Source organism: Phlebotomus papatasi, chromosome 2 (assembly GCF_024763615.1).
Source record: "Phlebotomus papatasi isolate M1 chromosome 2, Ppap_2.1, whole genome shotgun sequence".
Taxonomy (NCBI): Eukaryota; Metazoa; Arthropoda; class Insecta; order Diptera; family Psychodidae; genus Phlebotomus; species Phlebotomus papatasi.
Genome location: NC_077223.1, coordinates 58,046,483 through 58,073,561, shown reverse-complemented (window position 1 = coordinate 58,073,561; position 27,079 = coordinate 58,046,483). Strand labels below are relative to the sequence as shown.

At 32.8% G+C, this 27,079-nt stretch overlaps 1 protein-coding gene across 23 annotated transcripts in view; it reads right to left on the bottom strand.

The window, feature by feature from the left end:
- Window positions 1–27,079, bottom strand: part of LOC129801883 (capon-like protein) — a 184,614-nt gene that overhangs the window by 36,498 nt on the left and 121,037 nt on the right. For 20 of the 23 annotated variants that reach the window (XM_055847293.1, XM_055847291.1, XM_055847294.1 and 17 more), the window contains exons 4-5: window positions 25,098–25,193; window positions 21,714–21,881 (exon numbers count right to left, since the gene is read on the bottom strand). In XM_055847293.1, the coding sequence (XP_055703268.1) occupies window positions 21,714–21,881; window positions 25,098–25,193 (264 nt within the window). Of the gene's footprint in view, window positions 1–3,726; window positions 3,940–21,713; window positions 21,882–25,097; window positions 25,194–27,079 lie in introns of those variants that run through there. The other 3 variants (XM_055847288.1, XM_055847289.1, XM_055847301.1) reach the window with 2 other exon arrangements.

Below are 27,079 nucleotides of genomic sequence, written 5' to 3'. Positions count from 1 at the left end.
ATATTGAACGCTTTAGGCTTCCACACTCCCTGGACATCATTTTGCATTCACGCAACTGGCTTTTATCCCATATATATTTCAATTTAGCCTACCCCATTTCCATTCTCATTGTATATTTTATTTGATTAGCTTTTTCACTGACAGAGCTTTTGGTTTAGTCGTTATGTACTAAATGTACGCTGTTGTACATAAATAGTTTTAAAGTTCATTTATTTGGTCTATATCTGCTGAAAATTGTCCACTTATGCACCGTAAATTTTCTAAAATGCCAATCTTTCATCCAATAACAATTACTTGGTCATCTGCCAAATGTCTCTCATAAGCTTAGCCTACGAATAACCCCTTTTGAGATATCTCATTGTGACACTTTAATACACCACTCGTATTCTTATCTCAAAATTAAATTACATATCATATGAAATTGTTAAATATAATCCATGTGAGTTCAAATTGATCAAAGACATTTTCTCAAAATGTCATATTCAGAATTTAATTGCAAATTCAAGATTCAAGATCACCTCTTTCCGTTTTAGATTAATGTATATAATAGTTTCTTCTTTCTGCTGGAGGTTGGATGGGGCAGTTTCACTTAGCTGAACTTTTTTAGTGACTCATTTGCTAAACGAATATGAGCCATTTACAAACTAACTACGTTCCCATTAGTTTCTCTTAAGTATTGACTAGGGAAAAATGGTACAAGTTGGACAATGGTACAATTTGGACAGGGCTTTTTGTCTTGATAAATTTGGTACTTCAATTTTATTTGTGTATTTTTAATGCTTTAGTTTTATAATTTGGTTAATTGTGCTTAAAAACAAATTTTGTACTGTATTTATCAAGAAAAAAGACATGTCCAACTTGTACCGGCGAATTGTCCAACTTATAACACTAATTCTAAATTATATCACTTTACTCTATAGTAAAGTAAAAAGGTAATTCCGATGCTTTTCATAGAGTGCGACTTTAACGCTTGTTTTTGGACTGATGAAATATTTTTCCCCATTCCAAATCAATAGAATTATTCTTTGTTTCGTTTAGAATCATGATAGAAAAAGAATTTTAGCAATAATATTGAAGAAAAATAATAAAATTACGATAATATTAATATATGCGCAACAACGTTACTGCGATGCTTTTTTCTAACTCCGTTGAATTCGATCAAACTCGGATGCTCATTTTAAGGAAAAGTTTAATGCATAAAAATGAGAAGATATCATTTCAAAAACATTTTTTTAAGTTTTATTCCATTAATTCACATTGCTGATTTCGATCCTCTTCTTCTGGCGACGTTTTAGAATTTCTCCTGGCCAAAAATAGCACTGTTTTAGTGTGTCGAAAATCGGTTGAGTTTCAGGAGGATCGAGAGCCTCAGAAATTTGCAGAGAGTTGATTTCCAGGGGTGACTGGATCATTGTCGGTGGCCTGATCGTGCTGGTTATTGATAATGGACTCCTCTTCCGAATGTAGCAGATGGCTTCATGCCTGGCAGTGTCTCCTATAAGAGACATCCGATATTGGCCATCTGTAGCTCATGGAATGGCTTGATGGAATAAAACTTAAAAAATATGTCTTTGAAATAATATCTTCTCATTTTTATGCATTAAACTTTTCCTTAAAATGAGCATCCGAGTTTGATCGAATTCAACGGAGTTAGATAAAATCATCGTAGTAACGTTCTTGCGCATAATATTAATATTAACGTAATTTTATTATTTTTCTTCAATATTATTGCTAAAATTCTTTTTCTATCATGAATCTAAACGAAACAGAGAATAATTCTATTGATTTGAAATGGGGAAAACATATTTCATCAGTCCAAAAACAAGCGTTAAAGTCGCACTCTATGAACATCATCGGAATTACCCCTCTTTACTATATACGATTCTGCTAAATATTTAAAATGTAAATATTTATGTATATTTTTGATTGCATTACGAAAAATCACAATTGTATTCTACTGTTTAACGGTGATAAGAAAAAGAGTGTTAAAGACTGGTATATATATATATATTACTAATAAAATTTTCCTGATCTAGGAATAATTTTTTTTGAAACTATTACAATATTTAAAATTAAACACGCGTTAATTTTTGAAAATTTTTATGATTTTTTTCGTGACTTAGGGTTTTATCAATTTTTCCTTAATTCTTCAATTCACTTTCACACAAAATCGAAATTTAAATTCAGAATCGAAAGTAGTATACAGAATGAGGTTGAAGATATTTTGAATTGATAAACTTTTGACATAACTTATTCACAAAACCACAAAAAAAACTAAACCGTTCTTAAGGCAAGTAAAAACTCTTGTAATTGTATAATATAATAATAATGGTGGCACTACGTTCCATAGAGGAACTAGGCTTTTCTAAAAGGGAGATCGGGACGTCCATTATTATTTTTTCTTATACAGGGATGGCGTTGTCAGTCCCCTGTCCCGTGGAATCAAGTGCAGTGAAGCTCACTGGATGCAATTGGAACACCTTTAAAGCCATAAAAAATCCTGGTGACCTAAAGGGGATTCGAGCCTGGGACACTTGCATCATAGAGCGAGTGCTCTCCCACTTGACCCATTGAGTGCCCAACCGGTTATAAACCGGTAAGTCATTTTTGTCTGAAAATCAATTTTATTACTCTTAAAACTATTATAGGGGTCCTTTGAGTGATTTATAAATCGGTTCAAATCGTTTGAGAACCGGTAAATGGTCATCATTGTACCTTATGATAGAAAAGAAAATACTATAAATACAAAAATGATATAATTGTTGTTAAAAATCAATTCTTGTATTCTTAAACATTTAGAAGAAAATACAACAATAAAATTCATATGGAAAATTTAATTTATTATCACAATTTTATGAATGTAGGTCAAAAATAGAAGCTTTGATTATTTTAAAATATATAATACAATAATTTTTGGAAATAGCAGAAACTAGTATATATAATTGTGCCAAGAACTAATGAATTTTCCCTATATATTATTAATCTATGGCAAAGTTCTTTGTTTTCGGAATTTTCTTGTTAAAGGTGAAGGTCTTTTAACAAATTGTTTGATGACTTGTATTATTCACATAAAAATTTGTGTCTTTTTTTCATTTCAAATCAGTCAGTGTATGAAAATTCAGTGAAAATTCTCACCGCGACAGCATCATTAATTTTCTTTTTCCCCAACCTCCTTCGCGCTAAAGCGTCGTTTTATTATTAAACCCAGTCGATGGAATGGGTATAGCAAAATTTAGCAATATTTTATCCACCGTCACAGATGATCTTGTGTATTTTCTTGTGGGTATTTTTCAAGTTTTTTCCGAATAATAAAAAGAGTTATTGGATAGTGTAATTGAAACATCTTTTCATGGTCAAATTAATAACTCAGAAACAGGAAAAGTAAGAAAAAGCATATTTCCTAGTGAGAATTTCTCAAATATGACACAAACTGCCAATTTTTTGGGCATAAAAATTGAGTTAAAAAAAATTTATAATAATTTTTTTGGGTTTGAAGGTGTAGCAATTTTTTTGAATGGTTTTACCACTGTTTTTTTTTTTTGAGAGAGTATCATTTTATTTGCCACTTCTTGTGTACACCAATGCTCAAGACCACAATCGATCAGAAGATTAAAAGAACTGCGAAAATATTTGTTTATCCTAAAACGTGTGAGAAATGTTCCTAAATTCAGCCCCAAAGCACTCATTTTGACCCTCTCAAGATTTTTTTTTCACTTTTCTCATTACATAATCCACAAACACTTGGAAAAATTGCCAGAAAATGCTACAAATTGAAAAGAAAGTCACTGCTTAGAGCCACTCTTGATGTGAGAAAAACTTGCCACCAACAATTTATTAAGTGTGAAATTCTCTCAAATTTCGCGCTATTTTAAAACCACAGAAACGCATCTAATGAAAAAAGTTACCAGCACTATTTTCAACGATATCTGGATGCTCACTGAAAACAGGGTGAGTTGGGGAAAAAGCGGATCCCGATGGATCGGAGAAAGATGCCCGCATCGGACGCCAATCGGTGCCTCGAATCGCGTTTTGTTGGAAATTTCTGGTTTACATTGGAAAACTGCGTAAGTGGCCACGATCTTGCGCGCTTGATGAGCTTCCGCACTGCGCAGGTGAAAACGCATACAAAAAAAATCATCTTGACTTGACTCTCAGTCTCTCCCTCTTTCCATTTCTTAGAATATTTAACGAACTGTATCAGAAATTTTGCCAAAAAGATTAACGATAGTTAATGAATTAGCCAAAAACTTGTACTTTACCGGAAATAAATTAAAACACATTCATAGAATAATTGTCAAATAAGTCTCTCCCCAAGGATCATATTTACGTAATTATTTTGGAAACCAAAATTTTGACAAATTTCTACCCAAATAGCAAAAACGAGTCCTACAGAAAGGCGTCTTCTATACGGAGGGATTTCGAAATGCACCCCACTGTGCTATGCACCGGTGAGTCTCGGGAAATCTCCCCTAGTGCCCCTAGTGGTTCATTCCTGTGATAAATTTTCTCCACCCTCTGTTATAAATTCTCCAAGTATGCTCTAACTGAAATAGATAGTTTGGAAGACTTTCTATTTTATTTCGAAACGTTTCAAACGTCAATCACACAGTATTTTACAACCAAAGAATTTGTTAAATAGTGGTAAAGTTAATATTTATGCCTGGTGAAGAACACTTTATAAGGAAGAGGATATGGGACATCCATCCCCATCCTTTATATCAAAACCGCAGGATTTTATGCCAATATTGTTGCTAAATTAAGGAAATATCCTAAGTTTTTATTTTTCTATAAATCAACTTTATTCTATTTAACTTTTCTTTATTTCTTTTTAAGGATGTCTATTTAACAATTCGACCATATTCTAATGAAGATTAAACGATACATTTAGAAGAGTGATTGATATCGTGTCCCTATTTCACCTGCTTTTCGACTCTTGATAACTTTGAAAATAGTTCACGAGAAAAACATCTCTTGAAAAACAAAAAGAAATGATTTAAAATCGCTTGAAATGTCAAAATATTCGAACATGAACAAATGGAGCTTTTGAAGAGGGAGATTTTAAGCGCCAAAAGATAGGCAAAAATGCACCGGTCTAAAGCTCAGTGGGGGAATTTTGTTTCGAAATGGCGGTTTCGAAATAAAATCCCCCCGTTATGATGCTGCCAAAATGGAAAATTCCTTAACAGAAACACACAGGAATTTAATTTCAAATCCCATCCGATGATTGGCCAATAATGCTTTAATTCTGAAACATTGATTATTTGGTTTTGATTGAAATTTGCAAATCCAAGACATTTTTCATTTTTCCGCTACTGTTGAACTTAAGTTTCCGACCTCTCAACGCGGAAGATGTAGAGATTCTAGCCCATTTCATTCGGTCAGAAATTCTAAACTGAAGAACTTCGGGGATTCACATCCAATTAAAGTTGCTAAATTAGCATTAAAATACGTCTAAACGACATTTTCGTGACCCAATATCTTTCCTTTAGTTATTCGGTGTCAATACTATTTAAATAAAATACAAAAACATTTTTTTGTAGGATTAACAAAAAAAGTCATTGTGCAACGTGATTAAATACAATTTCGAGAAATCATAACCTAGCTTTTTGAAACGACGTAAGCCGTTTACAGTGTAAACTTTACATTTTAAAACAATTCTCTTACATTTAGATTAACGTCTCGCGAGTTAATTTCAAATAGCTTACACCCCACGCGTTTTGCATTCAAAAAGCTCCATTTAGCATTCAACACTCCCTTTTACTTCGTGGCACAATTCCATAGAAAATTCTCCAAATTATAGGGCTTTTACGGTAAACCATGCGGAAATCGTTGAATGCCCTCTTTCACCTTTCGTGCACTCTGCGTGCAATTAGATCACAACAAATTTGCCAAAGATAAAGTTTAGTGTTGGAGAAAGTTTAAAGAAGTAACTCTCAATTTACTCGGATGCTATTTTATTTTTCAAGACAAAAGCTCAAAAAGGGATTTACTCATTTCTGATGAGAAAGAATTTTGTGAGAGGAATCGCGTATAGAGCCATAAATTCTCAATTACTATCTTTCATCTGGAAGCTTTTTCGGTGGCGAGCTTTTTCAAACGTCAGCAAAAGAGCAATAAAAGGAACTTTCGAGCCACCAGAAAAGTCTCGTGAAATTGAATTATATCCTCTATTTCCCAGGGTAATTTCCATAATTGCCATTTACGATAAATATGCTAATATTGGAATATCTTCACGTTTCCCATCAACTCGTGTGGTTCTCACATAAATCTCTTGGCCGAAATACAGTCCCGGTTGGGATTTTCAAATTCCATCCAATTTATGACAAATGTATTTTTTTTTCTTTTTCAATTTTCTTGTCGCTCTCTGCACTTAATTTTTATTGTTCAAATTTCAAGAAAGGGCATTATACGTAATACATAATCTTAAATTTTATATTTAGATTACCGAACAAGAGGCCAAGCGGTAAGAAACATCGAATTCCAATCTTTATGACCACCCCAGAAGTTAACATTCCCTACAAACGTTTTCAATGCTATTTTAACCCGACCAAAATCCTTGGTTTATTTAGAATAAGTGTCCAACGATTCCTACCAAAATTTTGGATTTGACATTTTTTTTCTTGTTAAAAAAGGTTTTTGAACAACAATTTGAAAAAAACATTTCGGCGATTTCGGAGAAAGAACAAAAAGTGTCAACTGATTTTTTTTTGAAATGTGAGAGTATAAAATATAATGAAGCGAATCAAATACCGTCGTTGCGGGTGACTTTGCACTCGGCTGTTCGTGAGACTTTCATTAATTCTAGCACTTATTGATAGTCTTCGCCGATCCGGTCTACCATGTCAAAGTATATAGGGATATTCAACTATGTACGGTCTGGTTGAGTGAAATATCTGGTGAAAACGGAGTAAGACCTTTTTTCTCTTCTTTCAATTTTCATTCGCTACAACGTTTCGGGAATACGATGTCCCCTTCGTCAGGTATAGAATAATTAAGGAAGAAACACGTAAGGTATATATCGTTACACTGGACTTGCACTGGGTGGACAAGATTGGATCGTGGAGCTCATCACCATGGAGAGGATCCATGGTCTATCCTTCGATTTTGTTCATTATTTTTATTAAAATACTTTTTTTTTACTATTATTTTCCTAAGAACGCATGATTTATGTTATAAAATTGCATATAATGGTCTTTCTAAAGCTTTATTATAGAAGTACTTGGCTAAAAATTATCCAATTTTTTGGGAATATAAGATAAAATGACCGAGATCTACAAGATGGTGTGGTCGCCATCTTGATTTGACGTTTCTGTTCGCCATTTTGAATAACTGTCAAAACAAAAATCTCATCCGATTGAGCTGAAATTTTAGTATGTTCTAGCCGATGTTGAGGCTTTATCAGAACATATATAGAACACGATGTTGGTCAAAGGATTGTCCGGATACTGGGGCTCAAAATTCAAAATTTTGACATTTTCATGAATACAGAACTACGGGGAGCTTCTTTTATCGAAACCATAAAAAAGGCAGCGCTATCATTAGGCGATGAGATCTAACAAACAAACAAAAAGTAATGTTTTGTTTATAACAGCAAATTATTTGAGGATCTGAAAAACTGTTTTTGTAAAGATGAAAAAAATAAAAAATAAATAAATAAATGCACTTTTCTTTTTAATTATGTAAGAGTAAATAAATATAAAAATAAAAGCCTCAACCATTTTTAATGGTATCTGAGGCATTTCCTTTAGGTTTCAAAATTCAGAATTAGAATATGTAGATCGCCAAAATATGAATATTTCAAAATTTTAAACTTTGAGCCTCTGTATTTAGGTAATTGCTCGACCTAAGTCGGAACAAAGATACATTTCGAAAAGGTATTTACATTGAGCTACAACATACTAAAATTTCAGCCTAATAAGACAAGTTTTAAGTTTTGACAGTTATTCAAAATGGCGGACAGAAACGTCAAATCAAGATGGCGATCATGTCATCTTGTAGATCTCGTGCATCTTACCCTTAGATGTGAAGATCTTCATTGTCGTTTATTATCAGAAATTGTTGATTTTTTAGTATTTATTAAAAAGTGCAAAGTCACCCGCACCTTAACCCCAGTACAAGCCTTTTTTCTTGATTTTTTTAAACATAGTAAAATTTTATAAAATTAATGCTAGTAGCACAAAATCCATTCATTTACAACTGAATACAAATTATTTTATTATGCTTGTCAATATTTGGCCTCGGATTTTTGAGAATTTTCATAAAATAAACTTTTAGAAAATAGCTGGAAAAGCTTATTTCTTTGCAAGACAGAGAAAAGTAGTGTTTGGAAAACTGTAGAATGGAAAATTTTCTATAAAAATTATATGATTATAAAATCTATGTGATGAGTACTTATGAAAACGGTTTATGAAATTTTGCCACAGGCTTTCATATTATATTCTCCATAAGTATGTAGTAAAAATTAACGTAAGGTAACTTTTATGTTATAAGGGATTTATAATAGGGGAAAGTGGGGCACCTTTGAAATTTGTTTAAGTGAAACTGAGCCATATCAAAATGTAATTTTGCTTCTCATGTTGTTTCTGCAGCTAAATTATATCACGATAGGGCTCAATTTTATTTAAAAATAGGTGAAAATCCCAATTTCAAAGGTGCCCCACTTGCTCCTACGAGGCCGAAAAAATTAGGTCAGATTCATTAAAAGAATAACGAAAAATATAAAGTGTTCAAAACCGAAGTGTGTGCGAAACCTGACAGTCCTCCCTTACATTGCAAGCTATACAATGTACAAAATACACAGAGTGGCCTAGTGCACAAAAATAAATAAACAATAATACCAATATTTTTACGCTAAATATTCATTCTGGTACTAATATGTTAGTGGGGTATGGATTTTACAATTTTAACTGCTCTAAGTCTATTAGAGAGCAGTTTTCACAATCCATTTTTTTTCAACCTTATCCTGGTTGCCAAACGATGAGAGATATTGACTTCCGGGTTTCGGTGACCCCACCACAAGTCAACATTCTCGAGCGCGCTTATATACAGTACAGAATAGTAACCATAGCCATAGAATAGAACCAGAGTTAATTAAACAAACATATTAAAAAGGACTTTTTTGGATCATTTAATATAAAAGTTTTACCAATTCATAGAACAATGCAATAGTAAGTAAAGTTAGAAAATTCCATCCTTTTTCATTAAAATACGTAGGTGAAATTTCATTATTTTCACCGTGATATACAACATATACAACCCACATTTCCAAATAATTCCCAAATCTGTCGGCTACATAGCAGAATAATTGGCTATAGCACCCCGTTGACCTTCAGTTGAAGACGATTTTCGGACGCGGAAGTAAGAAAAATGTATGCAAAAGACGCTTCAGTTTAGAGTCCCAAAGTGACGATGATTTCTGGGCGTCTTCTCAGTGGGTGATCGTAAAAAGTGCGTAAAATTGGCGCAAAAATCAATTTCGAGCAGTTGTAAAATACAACAAACTTTGAAAATTAAAGGCTATGAAAATATTATACGATTCTTCACCACCTGTTTTTGCTCCTCATTCACCCAAACATTTAGTGTTTCTCTTTTTTTTTAATGTAAAGAATCAGTGACGCATTTTCCTCGAAAGCCACCTCAAAATTGTTGATTTTTGAAAACCAAACATTTTCTCCACCTTGACATTCGGTTTTACCGACCACATCTCAAATATTTCACCGGGTACAAAAATAGGTGAGAAAGAATTTTTGGCGAAGACAACTCCAAAAGTCACGTAAAATCCACTGAGAATTAATTGAAATGCATTTGCACAAAATGTTACTTTGCTGCTGAATTTTTTTTTGCTCTCTCTTGCAAATTTCAAAAATAGCTCCCAGCTCAATTTCAATTAAATATCCAATTTGTTAGGCCAAACAGTATTCCTGCAGACATGCTAATTTCACGTGTTACATCATTTTCAATTTATGGAATTTTTTCAACTGAAATTTTAAATGTGAAAAGTGCATTAAAATTTATTGCAATTTTCCAGTAATTACGGAAGTGTTAAATCAAAGAATAATCATTTGTTGAATTTTCAAGCAAAAAAAATGCAAATATATTTTTTTTGCATTCACAAAGGAAATTAAAATACATTTTATTTCGGGAAAGCTATTTATTCAGTATAGCAAAAATACGTCATGGATTTTCCTGGATACATTAAAAATACAAATCTAGGGCAGAATTAAAATGATGTACAAAAAAAGTATTCAATTGTATAATAAATTCATGGACCATTAACAAATTAAAGAAGCGAACAAAAAACAAATATATTTTTAAATAATCCCTTATTCCTTCAAAATTTCATTAACAAAATAATTCAAATTAAGGACTGTACCAAAACTTATGCAAACAGATTACACTTTTGGGGTAGATCTATGACATTTCGCTAAATTTTGTATTCATTATTTTTCAAATGTATTGTTTTCTTTTCTGCAATGAAATAAAATTTAAGTCAATAGGGGAGGGGGGCACATTTGAAATGGAGCAATTTGTAAAATAGGTTTTTTCCTACTATTTTTAAATGGGATTAAGCCTTATCATGATGCATTTTAGTTTCGCAAATGGTTTGTGCTGCTAAATTATATTATCCCAAGGTCCAGTTTCAATTTAAAATGGGAGAAAAATGCTCTATTTTAAGCTACCCCAAATTAAAAGGTGCCCTACTTCCCCTACTTCTACAAAACCGTCTCTTTCGATTTATCAAGAGCATTTATATTAGATTATTTTGCTAAACACTATAAAAACTAAATGGTTCTGATAGTGTTAAATTCGTAACTTATCTCCCTCGCACTTTACGGTTAAAATATTAAAAATTATCTTGATCTACAGGACACCAATATTCTTCAGGAATCTTAAAAAAGAGAAATAAGAAAAAAAGTATTTACGACACAGAAGAATTAGTCAAAAGGAATGACTGTAAGTCTACAAATGTATTAAAAAGTTTGCCTTTGTAACCGTTCTTGATTTCTAAAACAAGGCATTGAAACTTTGATGTGTATGGGGAAGTAGGGAGCTTTTGCATTTTGGCACGTTTGAATCGGGCTTTTTCACATATTTTTAAATGGAACTAGACCCTATTATGATATAATTTAGCCTCACAAACCAATTGTAAAGCTAAATTACAATGGGGTACGGCTCAATCCAATTTGAAAATAAGAGAAAAAAACAATTTTAAAGGTTCCTCAATTCATAGATGCCCCACTTCCCCTAATGTACACTAACGGCCAAAACATTAAATACACCATTCGTAAGCTTAAATACACGTGATTTGGACCCGGAAAACTGTGTAATATCCAGTTCTATTGACTAAACTAGTTTCATATATAAACCTAAGAACAGTTTTAAACAAGATTTGAGAAAATACATGAGCTACAAAATTTATAATTTGAGGATCAGTCAAAAATTAGCTTTTTGGAAAAAAAATGCAAAAATAGCCCCACATTCTAAAACTGATCTAATCTTTTAGTAATCATTTAATATAAGCTAAATACTATTAGTAAATATTATTAAGAGTAAGAAAAACTGAAAATAATACCGAGGGACTATTTTTGGTACGGATTGTGGTCGGTTTCCGGTGTGATGTGTTCTGAAAGGGGTTTCTTCTTTGAATATTGAAATTTTCAGCCCAAATTCTACATTTTCATATATTTTTTATAATTTTTCAAATTTCTTCTTATTATTGTTGCAATTTCATTTCTTTTACTTCATTATTTTATTTAAATAAACATGAATAAAATCATCAAATTTAGTTTTCCTCGAAGAATCCTCCTTTAACTTTGATAAGCGCCTCACAAATTCGAGGCATCCTGTTGATCAATTTCTGCAAAATGTCTGAAGGAACTTTGCCCACACATCCTGAAGTGTTTCCACCAAGATTGGAACTGATGTCGCGCCTAATCTCGAACCTTGTGGTCGAGAAAATCCTAGAGAATTGCAATGAGGCTACAATCGGGTGACTGGCGTGGCTAATGCATTCGGTTTATTGGGCGTGGGTTTTTTTTTTCAAGAGGATAACGATCCCAAGCATTCCTCGAAGCTTTGTAGAGGCTTCCTTCTTGAGAAAGTGAAACGCAGGGTCCTAAACTACATGCATTAGTCACCCCAATCACCCAATTGTAACCACATCAAAATTTTCTGATAGTTTCTAGACCACATGGTTCGAGAGAAGGCGCCGACATCAGTTCCAGTCTTGGTGGAAACACTTCAGGATATGTGGGCAGAGTTCCTTCTAACATTTTGCAGAAATTGATCAACAGGATGCCTCGAATTTGTGAGGCGCTTATCAAAACTAAAGGAAAATTCTTCGAGGAAAACTAAATTTGATGATTTTTTTGATTTGATTTGATATTCCCTCGGTATTATTTTCAGTTTTTCTGACTCCTAATAATATTTACTAATAGTATTTAGCTTATATTAAATGATTACTAAAAGATTAGATCAGTTTTAGAATATGGGGCTACTTTTGCATTTTTTTCCAAAAAGCTAATTTTTGACTGCTCCTCAAATTATAAATTTTGTAGCTCATGTATTTTCTCAAATCTTGTTTAAAACTGTTCTTAGGTTTATATATGAAACTAGTTTAGTCAATAGAACTGGATATTACAGAGTTTTCCGGGTCCAAATCACGTGTATTTAAGCTTACGAATGGTGTATTTAATGTTTTGGCCGTTAGTGTATAATTTCATTCGTTTGTCTGCCTTATATTCCTACTCGTAAATTTTTCTGGTGCGTATAAAATTATTGAAGTTGAAAATTGTTCAAGAAGAGGGTTTCAAAAAATCATGAACTAGAGCAGAAGTGATAAAAAAACTGCTTGAAACTGAATAAACGTTAAATGAAAATTGTACGTCTATTATCAAAACGCTACCTAGACAAATTTAGGGTAAGGGCTCATAATTTTGACCAGTCTACTTATTAGCATCTATGTTCCAAGTTTGAAGTGCGATATTTTCAATACTAATTGACTTATTTTGTTACTCTTTTTTCAGAAGGGTTGTTTAGAAATTTGGCAAGCTATTTATCGTCTTAATTTTACTAAAATTAGTTTTAAAACATTTAAAAATGAATTGATTTGTAGAGGTGAATTTAACTCTTATTTTGGACAACTTGGTTATTAATTTGGACAACTTGGCTGTAAATATGGACAGCTAATCCGCCTCAACAGGATGCCCATTGTTCTTCATTTCATGAACCAATCTGAGCAAGTGATCCTCCCATTCATGTAAAGGAAACGTGGAATGTCACAAGAAGCCCGGAAACTTTCCATATCATTCATTAAAGTGAGTTGACTTCGGTACTCCAAGTACGTGCGGATTCGCTCATTCCCTGACCTTTCCGGGAGCCTTTCAAGGCATTTCTCGCTACATCTCTTTCGTAGAGATGATGCTTCTTTGTTTCTCCAGACATTTGTCCAACCTAGTCATCACAAAAGCTAAACCTTCACGAAATTTCGTGAGAAAAACACCTGTCCAAAATAAGGAGTATCACCTCACTGGTCAATGTCTTAAAAAATTTTCCATTTTTCACACGAAAACTCTAATTCACTAAGCAAATCTCACTTCAGGTCAAATGTAAAAATCACTACTAACGTGAATCAACACAATATTCAATGAATATTCAATAATATCACTCAAAAAAAGCGAAAAAACATTGGTAGTACTTCATCACAGCTAAATAAGACTGAAGTAAACACGAAGTTCTGTCATATTTCTCGTAAGCAATTGCTCACAATAAATTTTCAACAAAGCAATTTCAACTCAAATCATATTCAAATTTTAACGTATTTAGTGTCAAAATCTTCCAAAAAGAACAAATATTTAGATAGAATTCATTATTCATCAAATATTGGAATAAAAATCCATCATTTTAATCAATTTATTTTTAGTGTCCAATTTTATCCTCAAAGTGTCCAAAATAAGAAACTGGACAAAATTATGAGCCTTTCCGCTATGTTCACGTGTATTCGGTTTTAAACGGTTCTTGCTCACTACTCAACTAGAGGATAAAATTTGTATCCCCTAATCAAGAATTAAACTGATAAAGGATACCATAAGTCCTCAATTAGGTGGTACCCTTATTGTAGACGCCAGTTCTTATATTAATATTTCAACGGTCATTGTTTGCATTATTAAAAAAAAATACCAATAACTTCCCCTCTCTGAAAGGGGTTCGAAAGAGTAAGTGGATAAACGGAGGAGTCAGTCAGGTTCGTGCGATCAAGAAGACAGGAGTTTAGAGCTCCGTGTTCTTGACCTTAAAGAGTGGAAAGGTTATAACAGGGTCCAGGGTCCAGGACAATATTATTACACTCAATTCTACAAATTTATGGACGATATCTGAATCTTTTTCAAGTATTTGCTATTAGACTGTTGCTCTCTATAATATAATCCTCAGTTTTTTTCATGTTTAAATCATTTTTAGAACCTTAAAAAATTCTTAAAATACTGTAAAGAGCAATTTCTGAAAATAAATAAAAATCTATGAATTGAACGGGAAGAAATATACCACTTTACAACTCTGTTGCCATTTAATGCAAAATAATCCGAATGCGATTTTTCTGTCGCATTCAAAGAATCCCCAACTAATGCAAATGCTGAAAGCTCGTGAGAGCAAAATAAGGAGCTTAGTGCATAGTATAGAGAAGATGAGCACAGTTTGATAGTAGGAATAGTAAAGTAGCTTTTTTTTGCAGATTTTCCCCCAGTGATACCCTCAGGAGAGATGTCTCACTGGAGAATTACACACAAAATTATACTCAAAATGATATTCTATCACATATTCTATAGCTCTCGATGGCCATCTTTCATTGTCGAGAGGCAGAAAAAAAAGTCAAGCATATTGACGAATTTTTATCGTTCGCCTTCATAGAGCTGAAGAGCATATATACAAGAAATTTCCATTTCTCTGAAGAGTCAATTCCAGTATGATTAATAAAGTCTTGGGTGGTGTGATGAGAAAGAAGGGGGCGGGGGGTATATAGAGAGTGTCGGAAAAATCCAATTTACAACACTCCGACGAGAAGGAAGTTCAGTGGTCGACACCACACAAAAAGGAGCTTTCCTCTGTGGCCCATAAAGCCGCCCCCAAAGATGTTGATTGAATCCATAAATTTTGTCACCTCGACTTACCATTTCATATTTTTATTGTTGTTCCAGAGGGTGAAGAAAACACGCTGTGAGAAAAAAAAGTCCCCTATTCTTGCTAAAATCCTGATATAACATGAAGAGAATGGGAGGGAGCTTTTAAATGAGCATTGTCATGTAAATGAAATTTTCCTTATCTCCAAAACACGCGCTCTTGCACGAAGTCTCACTTGAGCTTTTTTTTCTGTGGGCGGGAAATGCAGGAATAACAATTCGACATACAAATTATCTCGTTCGCGGAAAAGTGTGGGTAGTGAAGCATAGACATTATCGTGCAGACGGCTTCTTTTTCCTTTTGGCTTTTGTCCTATACGAATCCAAATGGAGTTGCTCCGAAGCACAAATGTCAACAAGAGAATAAGGAGTGTTCTCATGATTTTAGGACCCTCATCTTCACGAGCTGTTTGCGCCTGGTTTCCACTAACTGCCCATTAAGGACGATGGAGAAAAAGTTGAAGGACTAAAGTTTATCATTTGGTGGAAGGAGAAAAAAAACTTAAGATACATGTGACTTGGGAAATTTCATTGGAATTTTGAAAAACGTAAACTCTTTACAATACTGTTGAATTTCTCTAAACAGAAATTTCCTATAAATTGCATGAAAAATTGAACTATAACTTGACGATAAAACCTTGTGACTGAAAAAGGGTAGTTCTAATCCAACTTTTCTCAAGATGAAACAAATTGAATTGACTCCTTTTATTCCTAATGAGTTCTCCCCGAGAGAGAAAACTTACGCTGGAACTTTTATCTCTATCCTTAACATCAAGGACACAATCTAACAAGCTTTCATATCCTTTGTTTGTCTACGCCTGAAACATTTTCACCCCTTTCCCAGATGGACTTTCCTTCTATCCGCGAGCTTTCATGACAATTTAATGAGGATGGCGTGTTTCCAGTTCATTATCGTGGATTTCCTCATTCAATTCATCTCATGGGTGCTCTAACAAAGCGCCTACAGGAACATTTACGTGAGAACTCCTATGGGAATAGAATGGTTCACTACTCAAATAATTTTATTTTGTTAATGCATTTCTCTCAATTTCAGGGAGATTTTGGAAGTTTGAATAATACCAGAGACGATTTTTCCATGATTCAGAACCAATATTTGAACATTGAAAGCTTTTTATGCATTCATCTATAAATCCCAATACAAAAATCTTTGGAAAAAAATTTGAACAATAAATTATGGTGTGGGAAAATAGCTGAGGATACCCAGAATGATGGATGAACAGAGAAAAATCAGTTATTGTATGTGGGAACTGAAGAAATGATGCTAAGAACTTTCATACCTGAAAAAGTTTAAGAGGAACTGGAGAAGCAATCACAACACAATCCTGTTTTTTTTTTGTTCGAAAAAATCACCGTGAAGATTCTATGAGATGAACATTATCATTATAATTTATTGAATTGATCGGTGTAAGGGAAAATTTATTGTGTTATTATATAGACTCACACTGTTTATGTTTCCTTTAATTACGCTGTAAATAATTTATTTTTTAATTAGTAGACCGCCTCACCTTAAACAGACCTTCCACTCCTTCCACTGTTATGTTTTATAGCTTGATCTTAATGAGAACGCAATAAATCATTGGTTTAAAAATTTTGGTTAAAATTTTGAAATTGTTTCAAATTTTTTGAAAATTTACTTACTTGAAAAAAAAATATTAATTTGAGTTCACGGATTTCTTTTATAAGTGGCTTGACAATAAATTTCTTTGGGCAATTTTATTCAGAAAATTACATTACTCTCATGAAAACTGGGATTGATAAACAAAACAAAAATTAAAATATTGTGAAGTCCTTGCTATTTCATTTTAATAAGTACTTTTCTGGATAATGGTAAAATACTTTCGGAAGTTGCCCAATATGGGCCTGTGCCAAATTGAAAAAAAGTCATTACCACAATAAAATTCGGTTGCATGTTTTGATTTTAAAAACAATGATTAATATTGTCCATATGTAAAGTCAATTAGTTTCACTCAAAAACACATTTTATTCAGATCCTGAAACCAATTAGCATCAGGATTATTTCCGGATCTTTTTCAGGAATGATTAAAGCAGAATGAAGTGAGACATTAAAATATTTATCATACACAGAAAAAAATATTTTGTAAAATTGTTCGCAAATGTTTGTGAAATCCTATGGAGGACTTACGAAATGCTCGTGAATCATATAATCCACAAGCAAGTTCGTAAAATTTTGTACTTTTTTACCAAACATTGTACGTAAAATGATCATTTGACAAACATTTTTTGTACTTTCGTAGTACGTAAATCTTCGTAAACGCACAAAAAAATGTTCGTAAAATTTTGTCATTTGTTCGTAAATGTTCGTAAATTTTTGTTTGTCTGGCAGAAATTTACGAACGAATACGAACAAATGACAAAATTTTACGAACATTCTTTTGAGTGTTTACGAACATTTAAGAACAAATGTTTGTAAAGGTACAAAAAATGTTCGTAAAATGATCATTTTACGAACAATGTTTGTGTACAAAAAAAAAGTACAAAATTTTACGAGCTAGTTTGTGGGTTATACGATTCACGAGTATTTCGTAAATCCCCCATAGGATTTCACAAACATTTGCGAACAATTTTACAAAATATTTTTTTCTTTGTAAAATGAACTACAGAGATGTAAATCAAGAGAATATTGCAGACATGTAACAGATGGGGTAATAGACAACTACGTCAGTTCACTGCATTTGGAACTCGACTATTCACTATATATTATATTATAAAAATAACTACACATTTGCAGAATTTAATTATTATTATGATGGGGCCATCACTTCTGTGTGTGACTGACTAATTAGGTGAATACAAAATAGTGATTAAAAATTAGATATAAGAACGTTAACCCTTTCAGGACCAGTAGAACACCGGTATTCCAATAACAAAAAAAATTAAATTGAAAGTTATTTTGTCCTGTAATTTTTATTTTTGGGACACCGATGCCCCATTCGTCCTTAAAGTGTTAAGCGTGTCCAAAGATGATGCATTTTTGGAAAAACTTATGCTGATCAAAATCTACATCATATGTACTTGTACATTTGCCATTGCACCTCCTATTGAAAATTCCCCAAAATATAATAGAAGAACAAGAGGTGGTAGATGAGAAATATGCTTCCACACTTCAATACAACATCCAACTTCTCTTATGGTTATGCAAACAAAATTGGACAACCCATGCTCTGAAAGTGTAATTTTCTGGGAATGCACAGTAGCAGGAGGGCCCATTTGTGAAAAGAAAATCGAAGGATTTGGAAAAATAGATAGTCAGCATGAATTGAATAAGACACACTGTATTAATATTCGTGCAAGTGGATCATTGGCCACTAAGGAAGTGGTAGTCAAGTTGATGCCATCGTGGCACAGTAAGTAATTCACTTAACTAAAGATCTCCAATTCAATCCATGAGTTGAAGTAGAAATTTTTGCTATCTATGCTGTAGTTTAAATAAAGGACCTTTTACGTACCAAACTAGAACTCACTTCAAAAAATCTTGAAGATCTTCAAGTTTATTAATTGCACTATACTTTTTCATATTAAAAAAATCAAATCTGCACTCAAAATAGATAAAATTACCTATAGTTTGTAGCCCTGCAGAGTGGTTAAACTTTGACCTTCAATAATTCAAAATGGCAAATTTTCTGGTCAACTATTTTTATGGACGAAGTGTTCGATAGCGGTACTTCCTAAATATATCCGAAAATAATTGAAAAAACTTTGACCAAGAGAATAACAGGGTTTGGGTGGGATTGGAGGGAAGTGAGAGGGGAGGAAAGAACGTATGGAGATAATGTTTTCTATTGGTGGTCACACAAGATCGGAAGTTGATATTTTTTACCGCTTAAGATCCAGAGCGGTGACAGGTTGGAAAAAAGCGGATTATATAATTGCTCCGTCTTTGAGTTCGAGTAGTAAAAAACGAAGACTGCCAAAATCCTGAACACTAAAATCCCGAAAGTGAAAAAACCCGAAATCCAAAATCCCGGAAAGCCAAAATCCCGAATGTTCAAAATTCTGAAAGGGATGAAATTCTATGGAGGAAAATGTGTAGAATAATTTCCCAAGACCCAGAAAATTTCCCTTTGCCTCCAGCAAGCGCGGGTGCAATCGTAGGAGTAGCTATAATATTTTTAGGAATTCGAGATTTTGGCTTTCGGGATTTTGACCGGGACCCTTAAAAAGGATGCAAAAACGTCCCATGCTTTACGAAGTTCTTGAAAACATAACTTAAATGCTATACCTCAAATGTATACTTTCGCATTATTTACCGTTTACAAGCTGACCACCGATTTTAACCAGTTTATAAATTACTCAAAAGATCATTAAAAATAGCTCAGGGATAATGCAATTGATTTACGGACAAAAAATTGTTATCGGTTTATAACCGGTTCATTACTAGTTCATTACCGGTTCATAATTTAATGGAACTATTTTAGACTTGTTAGAAATTTTAACACCGTTTGCGTTGCGGTCGAGAAATACATTTTCTAAAGCCGTTCTCAATTTTGACCATGGAAAACCGTTATTAGGAATAATTCAACGGTATTTTCCTATATGGACGAAATGTTTACTTAAGCAACCACCAAAACATATCCAAATCCCAAATAACATGGTTTTAGGAAGGGAATAACGGATTTTGAGTCGACTTATGATGAAGTCCTCGAAGGTCCCAATTGTCTGTCTCTTACCGTGGGGCCTCTTTTAGAGCTATCGATAGCTGGATTGACAAACGGACACGCAATGTCACACCAAAAAATTCGAAATTTCAGATTTTTAAAATTCCACCAAAATATTTATTACCTCTTAAGGGTGTAAGGAGTCGAAATATACTTAAATATATAACTCTAAATCGAGGGAATATTTTACACACTTCTCTTTCTGTGGAGTTCGAACACTAAAAATATTACAACCGTTTAGAACATTATAAGTTTATTTAATTAACGTTAGGGAATTTTAGATACAAAGCTCGTCATAATTTAATCCGATTAATTTTTTTGAGCAAATAAGCCAATTCTACGTTTCAAACCCAAGCAAAATAAATGCTAAATGTACAGGCTATAAATTTAAACAACAGATTGTTAATCGTATTGGTCATTTCCAGACAAAATTTCATGCTCCAGAAATTATATAAAAACTTATTGATGACTATATGCTTTATCTTTCATGATAAATATACCAAATTTGGGCGTAATTCGAGTGGGAGGATGGCAGGGTATATGTATTGATTGATTTATCAAATATTTATCCATAAATGGTATGTGGTTTTTGGGCATGAAATGTTGAAATTTTCATGGGGAGAATTTTGCAACCAAAATTGTGGGAAGCTTCCTGGAGAAATTTCAAACACACAATATGCCACGGATGGCGTTATAGTTTTGACTTGGTATGCTGAGTGAACTTACGACTAAGGGTGAGCAAAGTTCTCTCAATTATCCTTTTAGAACCAAAGAGTTCCACAAACTCCTAAAAAGTCTCATGGATGGCAAGAACAAGTGTCGCGAGGTACTTTTTTTTTTTACTAACCACTAAAATACAAAATTTTTCAGGTGCTGCCAGTGAGAACGAAGTGAAGAAATTCAACACTGCAGAGAATGTTATCCCATGATATCGGTCGTTAAACTTTCTAGTTAAATGGTGAGTGAGATTGTGAATTTAGCCACGAAGATAAAATTCATCGTAAAAGTTATCTAAATGAATTGAACAAGACTTGATATCAAGATACTCGAAAAGGGAAACATTTTTGTTAGAGAGACCATTACTCTTGCTGATATCGTCCTCGATATCCCAAAATATTCATAAAAAAAGCAAAAGGAAGGACTTTCCGCCCAAATGTAGGAAAACTTCCCATTTCACAATTGAGATAAATTAAGTCATCCCTATGGTTTCCTGTCAGCTTTGAGAGTATCAAACGACTTGTTCAGATGGTTGCCAAGAGACTGGATGATTTGTCTATTCGATCTTCCTCCCTAAATTGAACTGGTCGTTCAATAAATCTCCCTAGCCCTATTGAAAGCTCTGTGGAAAGTCAATGGAGCAGCCGTGGAAGATGCACTTGAAATATCCTTTTGGAAAATGTTTTAAAATAATTTGAACATGGCAAAGTTTTCTGTGTCACAGTGTTTTCTCTTGGGTATAAATTTATCCATGTGACAGTTTTTTTTTCTTGTCTAACACGCCAAAAAAGTGCTTCCATTTTATCCACCCCTAAGGATATGATGCGGGTAAAAAGCGAAGGAGAAAAACATTTACAGTTTCCGGATTCACCAACCGACAATGTCGTGTGAGTATGGTGTAATGTGAAAATGATGATGAGTGTTACGAGCAGAGGAGGAAAGAACTCCACTCAAATGGACCAGAAAACTCCCTGGGAGCTTTTTCTTCTTGTCCCCATCCTCTCTAGCACAAAGAAATTGCAAACAAACTAAAATACGTTTATGACTTGCTAAATGTTTGACTGTGAAATTACATTTTGAGCACAAAAGTTCTACCTACAAATAGTACCATATTTTTTATTCTTACCTTCTTGTGACTTTTGAAGACTGAGCATTTGAATGTATCTGTACTCCCATCTCTTGCAATATAGCTAAATATCTTGAGATCACTACTATCGTGTGAGACGTAGAAAATCCTATAAATTGGATGATTCATGAGTTCCAGCCCATTTCCATCGCCATTCCACTGTTTTTTCTGCAAATAAACATACCAGGAGAATGCATATGAGATGACTGCAATTATATTCACACCACTGCTTCTTATCATCTCAGCCAAGAGGGCAAATATTATTTCAGTAAGGAGGAAAGCTCCACTGTGTTTGCTCCAGGGAAGAAACAAACACTGAAAATTAGTACTTGTACTTGCTACTTCATCTTCTTTTTATGGTGAAGAAATATACTTAAGGACTAGAGTTGAGAAAGATGTAGATCAATCTTTCTAACACACATTTTTTTCAATGTTCAATAATTTACCTTTTTTTATAACGTCTCACCGTTTTGAGAACTTCAAAACATTGAAATTACAAATTTTACTAACAAAAAAAAGTCTCATGCATACTACAAACTACGATTTCTTTTTTGGATTTCTTGTTTTGCAACTAGGATATTTTGAGTAAAAATTAAGTAAGCGAAAAAAAAGTATTTTTTCAAAAAATAAAACTGGATTTTTTTCTAAGTCTTAAATTGAGTACCGAATTTAATTTTTATTGAAAAAGAAAAGGAAATCTCATCCATCGAAAAACATCTTTTTCTTCTAAAATAGGTCTTCGAAAATCTGATTCCAACAGCTGAATTTTTAAGATTTTTAAATGAAAATTTCAGAAAATATTGTCAAAATGTTCTACTTTTATATGCTTAAGAACTTAAATAATAATAATAATAAACATTTATTCATGCCCCAAGCAAAGCATTTTACAATTAAGGGACTATACAAATACAATGATAATTACTTTAAAATACAATCAGAATAAATAAAAATAAAAACTCATTATCTTCAAAAAATTAGAGAAAATATGGTGTTTTCCAGGCTTTTAGTCCCACGTAACTCCTTAAGTCTTATTAGGGATGTAGTTTATTTTCTAGTACGTAGAACTTCGAGTTCTATGTATAATTGAATTAGTGGTTAATGAAGTGGATAAAGCATCATGTAACGTTAGCTTTAACTGAGTATAACTCCAAAAAGACGAGAAGACGAATAATAAAATTTAATAATAATAAGATAATAAATAAAAAAAACGAAAAATAAAAAGACGAATAAAAGAACATTTTTTAAGATTCCTTTTTCGAAAATCAAAAATTCGAAGGTCAATTTCTCAATGTTTGATGGTCAATTTCTATGAAATTGTCACTGATTCGTATTATTTATGGAATAACTGACCTATTAATGTTAGATTATACGCTAAATATTATAGCAAATACAGTAGATGTCTAAAGTTTGTTGTCTCATGTATATTCGGGAAACCAGGTGTAAACGATAAAGAAAAATACTTTTTAAATGTTTTCTTTTTGCGAATTAGTTGCCTGTAACCCGTAGATCTTATTTATGTATTTCGAAAAAATTATTTCAATTTATTTCATATAAAAAAATAATTGTTTTCCAAAATTTGTTCATTATTTGTGCGTCAAAAGCTTGTTGCCTTATTTGAAAAGTTACTCAAAATGTTCAAAAACATGCAACCAACTTAAAATAAACCGGCTATATTTTGAGCTTATGTTATTTGAGAGGCAAATGGTGGGTTTGTATGTTTCTAAAGTTGTCAATGGAAAATATATGTATATAAAAGTATTGATAAATAACAAGAAATAATCTGTTTTTTTTTATAATTCATAATTTAGGTTAAAATGGCATGTTAGAAGGAGTTGAAAGGTGGGAAATCGTCCAGAAATACTGCTATAATGACTTTTGACGAATCAAAAATGACCAACTTTCGGAAAACAATAATTTTTTATATGAAATAAAATTATTTATTTATTTTTAAATATATAAATAGGATCTATAAATTACAGGCAACCAATTTGCAAAAAGAAAAATTCGAAAAAGTAACTTTTTCTATCATTTTTGCACCTGGTTTCCCGATCATACATGAGGCAACAAACTTTTGACACCTACTGTATAAATAAATTGAATAAATAGTTCTACCGATAGAGTCGAGGAACCAGTCCAGTGAGGTCACTTTAATTTATAATAGATTCCAAAAAATAGTAAAAGTTCAACTTTACACTTTACATTTATTACAGTACATGATTTTCCAGAAATGAGTTTGATAAATCGATCGCTCAGAATAAGAAACGAATAACTCGCAGTAATAAAAACAAAAGAGCGATTTGAAGGTGAGATTTTACATGCAGAGTATAGAATTTTTGATATTTAAAATCACTATAACTTTGAAAATATTCATCTCTCAAGTATAATATTCACAGGGAAGGTAGAGGGTATAAAGAAGTATCCAAAAAGCGAATAAAACGATTATTGTAAAAAATCGAGTTGTTCGACTTATATTGTGAGTGGTCGTAATTTGGAAAGAACAACTACACTCTATAGAAAAAAATTTTTTTATTGTTAACACTAATCTAAATTTGTTATGTTTCTGTTTACTAATATTTTATGAAACTTTCAAGAAAGGTTAGCAAAAGAATAAAGAAATAAAATTAATATAATTCTAGATCATTACTGCTAAAGCTAATTCTATATCATTTCTGCTAAAGCTACGGTTAAATCTAGAAAAATTTAAGGGCAGAATCACATTGACAGTAAAATGCTCACCGTATTTCGTTGATTTACGCATTTTCATTGCAATTCTTACGTAAATTTTCAATTACCTTATTACCTTATCTCATACTCGGTGGCACTAGGTAAAAATGGTAAAAGAAAATTGAATAAATAAAACGAAAATGCGATAAACGGTGAGGAAAAAACTGTAGGATTTTTTTGCTACAATTTTTTCGTACAATGTTTTTGCTCACCGTTTATCGCATTTTCGTTTATTTCTTCAGTTTTCTTATATTATTTTCACCTAGTGCTACCGAGTATGAGATAAGGTAACACGGTAATTGAAAATTTGCGTAAGAATTTCAATGAAAATGCGTAAATTAACGAAATACGATGAGCTTTGACGGTGACAGTGAGGATTTTACTGACAATGTGATTCTGCCCTAAATTCATTGATGTAAAAAAAATAGATATTTGGTTATAAACAAAAAATAAATTACACCAATTCTTCTGTAAAATTCTCATAATTAACTGATATTATGTTTATCGCTTATTACATAATTTCTCAACTCTGTGATAAGAGATGAACCTTGTTTTCGCTTGTTTTACTACTCTTGAAATTGAGGGTGAAATAGAGTTGTTTCAATTAAAATGTTGTCTCCCATAAATTCGCCTGAAAGCTTTTGTGATGGATTTCCTCACCTTTCTTTTCTTCTTTTTCAGGCACACCCGAACACCGTCCACGGACACCTCTATGGACACCTTTCGCTTCTTCATGTTTTGTACTTTGCACTCGTACTGCAATGAAACAGAAAAGATATGGTTGTAAATTTCAGTCAAGTTACCTCTAGAGATGAGATAAATTTGAGGGCGAGAAAATCGAGCTCAATGGAGAGGAAATGCCATTTCTCTGATGGGGGGAATTTTGGGGTTGATGTGGCAACAACCAGCATGTCAATATGGGATTCATCGATGCTCATTAATCACCTGCCAGCGGAGGATGAGACGAGTGTCTTTCACACAACTCTGATGCTTGATCCAACGATTGATTTATGCGAAAGACCAATAAATCCCATCTCTTAGGGATCCGGCAAATTGAACGTTATCACTTGCATGCATACAGGGTTGTTCTCTTTACTTTTCTCTACCCGCTTTTGTGGAAGCATCGCCTCAAACTGATACTTTTTTTTTTTTGGAACAAGTATGAAAAACTTGATGATGGTTTTTAGAAGGAGGCTCATTACAGATAAGACGAATAAATGACAATTACGGGCATAAGGATGAGGCTATAATTTAAGCAAATCGCCTAATAATTTGTAGGTAATTTCGTCATTTGCTAAAACCTTTACTAATAGGCGAATAGTCGACTTAGAAAATGTATTAATTAATTTGACCTTATATGAGTGATTCTTGGAAATACGGTTTATGTAAAAAAAAAATTGAATAAAACCTGTTATTTTAGAACTGATAAATATCCTTATATAGTGCTTATATTATAAATAGTGCAATGCAAATAACATAACAGAAGCGGATTAAAATTGATATAGGATTTTAAAATAATAGAGATAAGACAAAATCGGTTTCTCTACAATCTGGCAACATAACTGGTTTTACAAGATCAATTTTGGGGATCTCAGTGGCGCAATAAGCAAGACCGTTGGTTCTTGGGCGGATAAATCCCCGGCTTGACTTACAATTTTGAGTTGGAGTCCCGCCCGGTGCAAAGATCTGAATTTCTAAGAAAAAAGACATTTTCACTGTGATATAACGTATTGAAAATGCACTGCCTCTACCCAAAAATTCCGGGAGCATGAAAGAAGCATCCACATTGCTGGGAGGGCGCTTCTGAGAGCGATCTACGATCAGCAGGTTCTTCCAACACGGAAAATATGACAACACGGTTGAATTGTAACAAATAATATCCCGATACGATTAATTAACCCTCTAACGGTGTTTTCTTTAATATGCGAAAAAAAGTTCTAAAACAATGTTTTCTAGAATAATTATGATCCAATAAAGTCGAAAAAACCATCCATTCTTCATTATCTTTTTTTAGTTTAGGCGCTAGGTGAGAAAATATAAATTTTTTTTGAAACTCTTTTTGCTTCTAAAATTCACATTTTTATTTTTTTCCAATTTTAAAATAAAATATACAAAGTAGAATGATATATCTTTCAGTAAAAAATAAATTTATTTTAGTCAGATAACTTTAAATCGGTATTTTTATGGAAATTGGAAATGAGTTTTTTTGCACAAATATTTTTTGTTGCTTTTTCTCTGACCTGTCACACAAAACTGGGAATAGCAACAAAACGAAGAGTCAAAATGAGTTCAAACTTTCAAGAGATGTTTATAAGACTATTACCGAGGACACTATAGCACTTTTAAATAAATAAAACCTTTATTGTCGCTGTAAATGTGATTTTTGTGAAGACCACCTGGAGGCGGTCTTACCCGTTAGAGGGTTAATAATAACAAGATCAATTCTTAAAGACATCTTTTAGTACTCGAACTCAAAGAGAGCACAGTTATATAATCCACTTTTTTTTCAACATTTCACTGCTCTGCAGTTTAAACGGTAACAGATATCAACTTCCGGTCTTGGGTGACACCCAATAAAAACATTATCTCCAGGCTTTTTTTCTTTATCCCCCACCCCGCTCTATTCCCACGAAACCACGTTT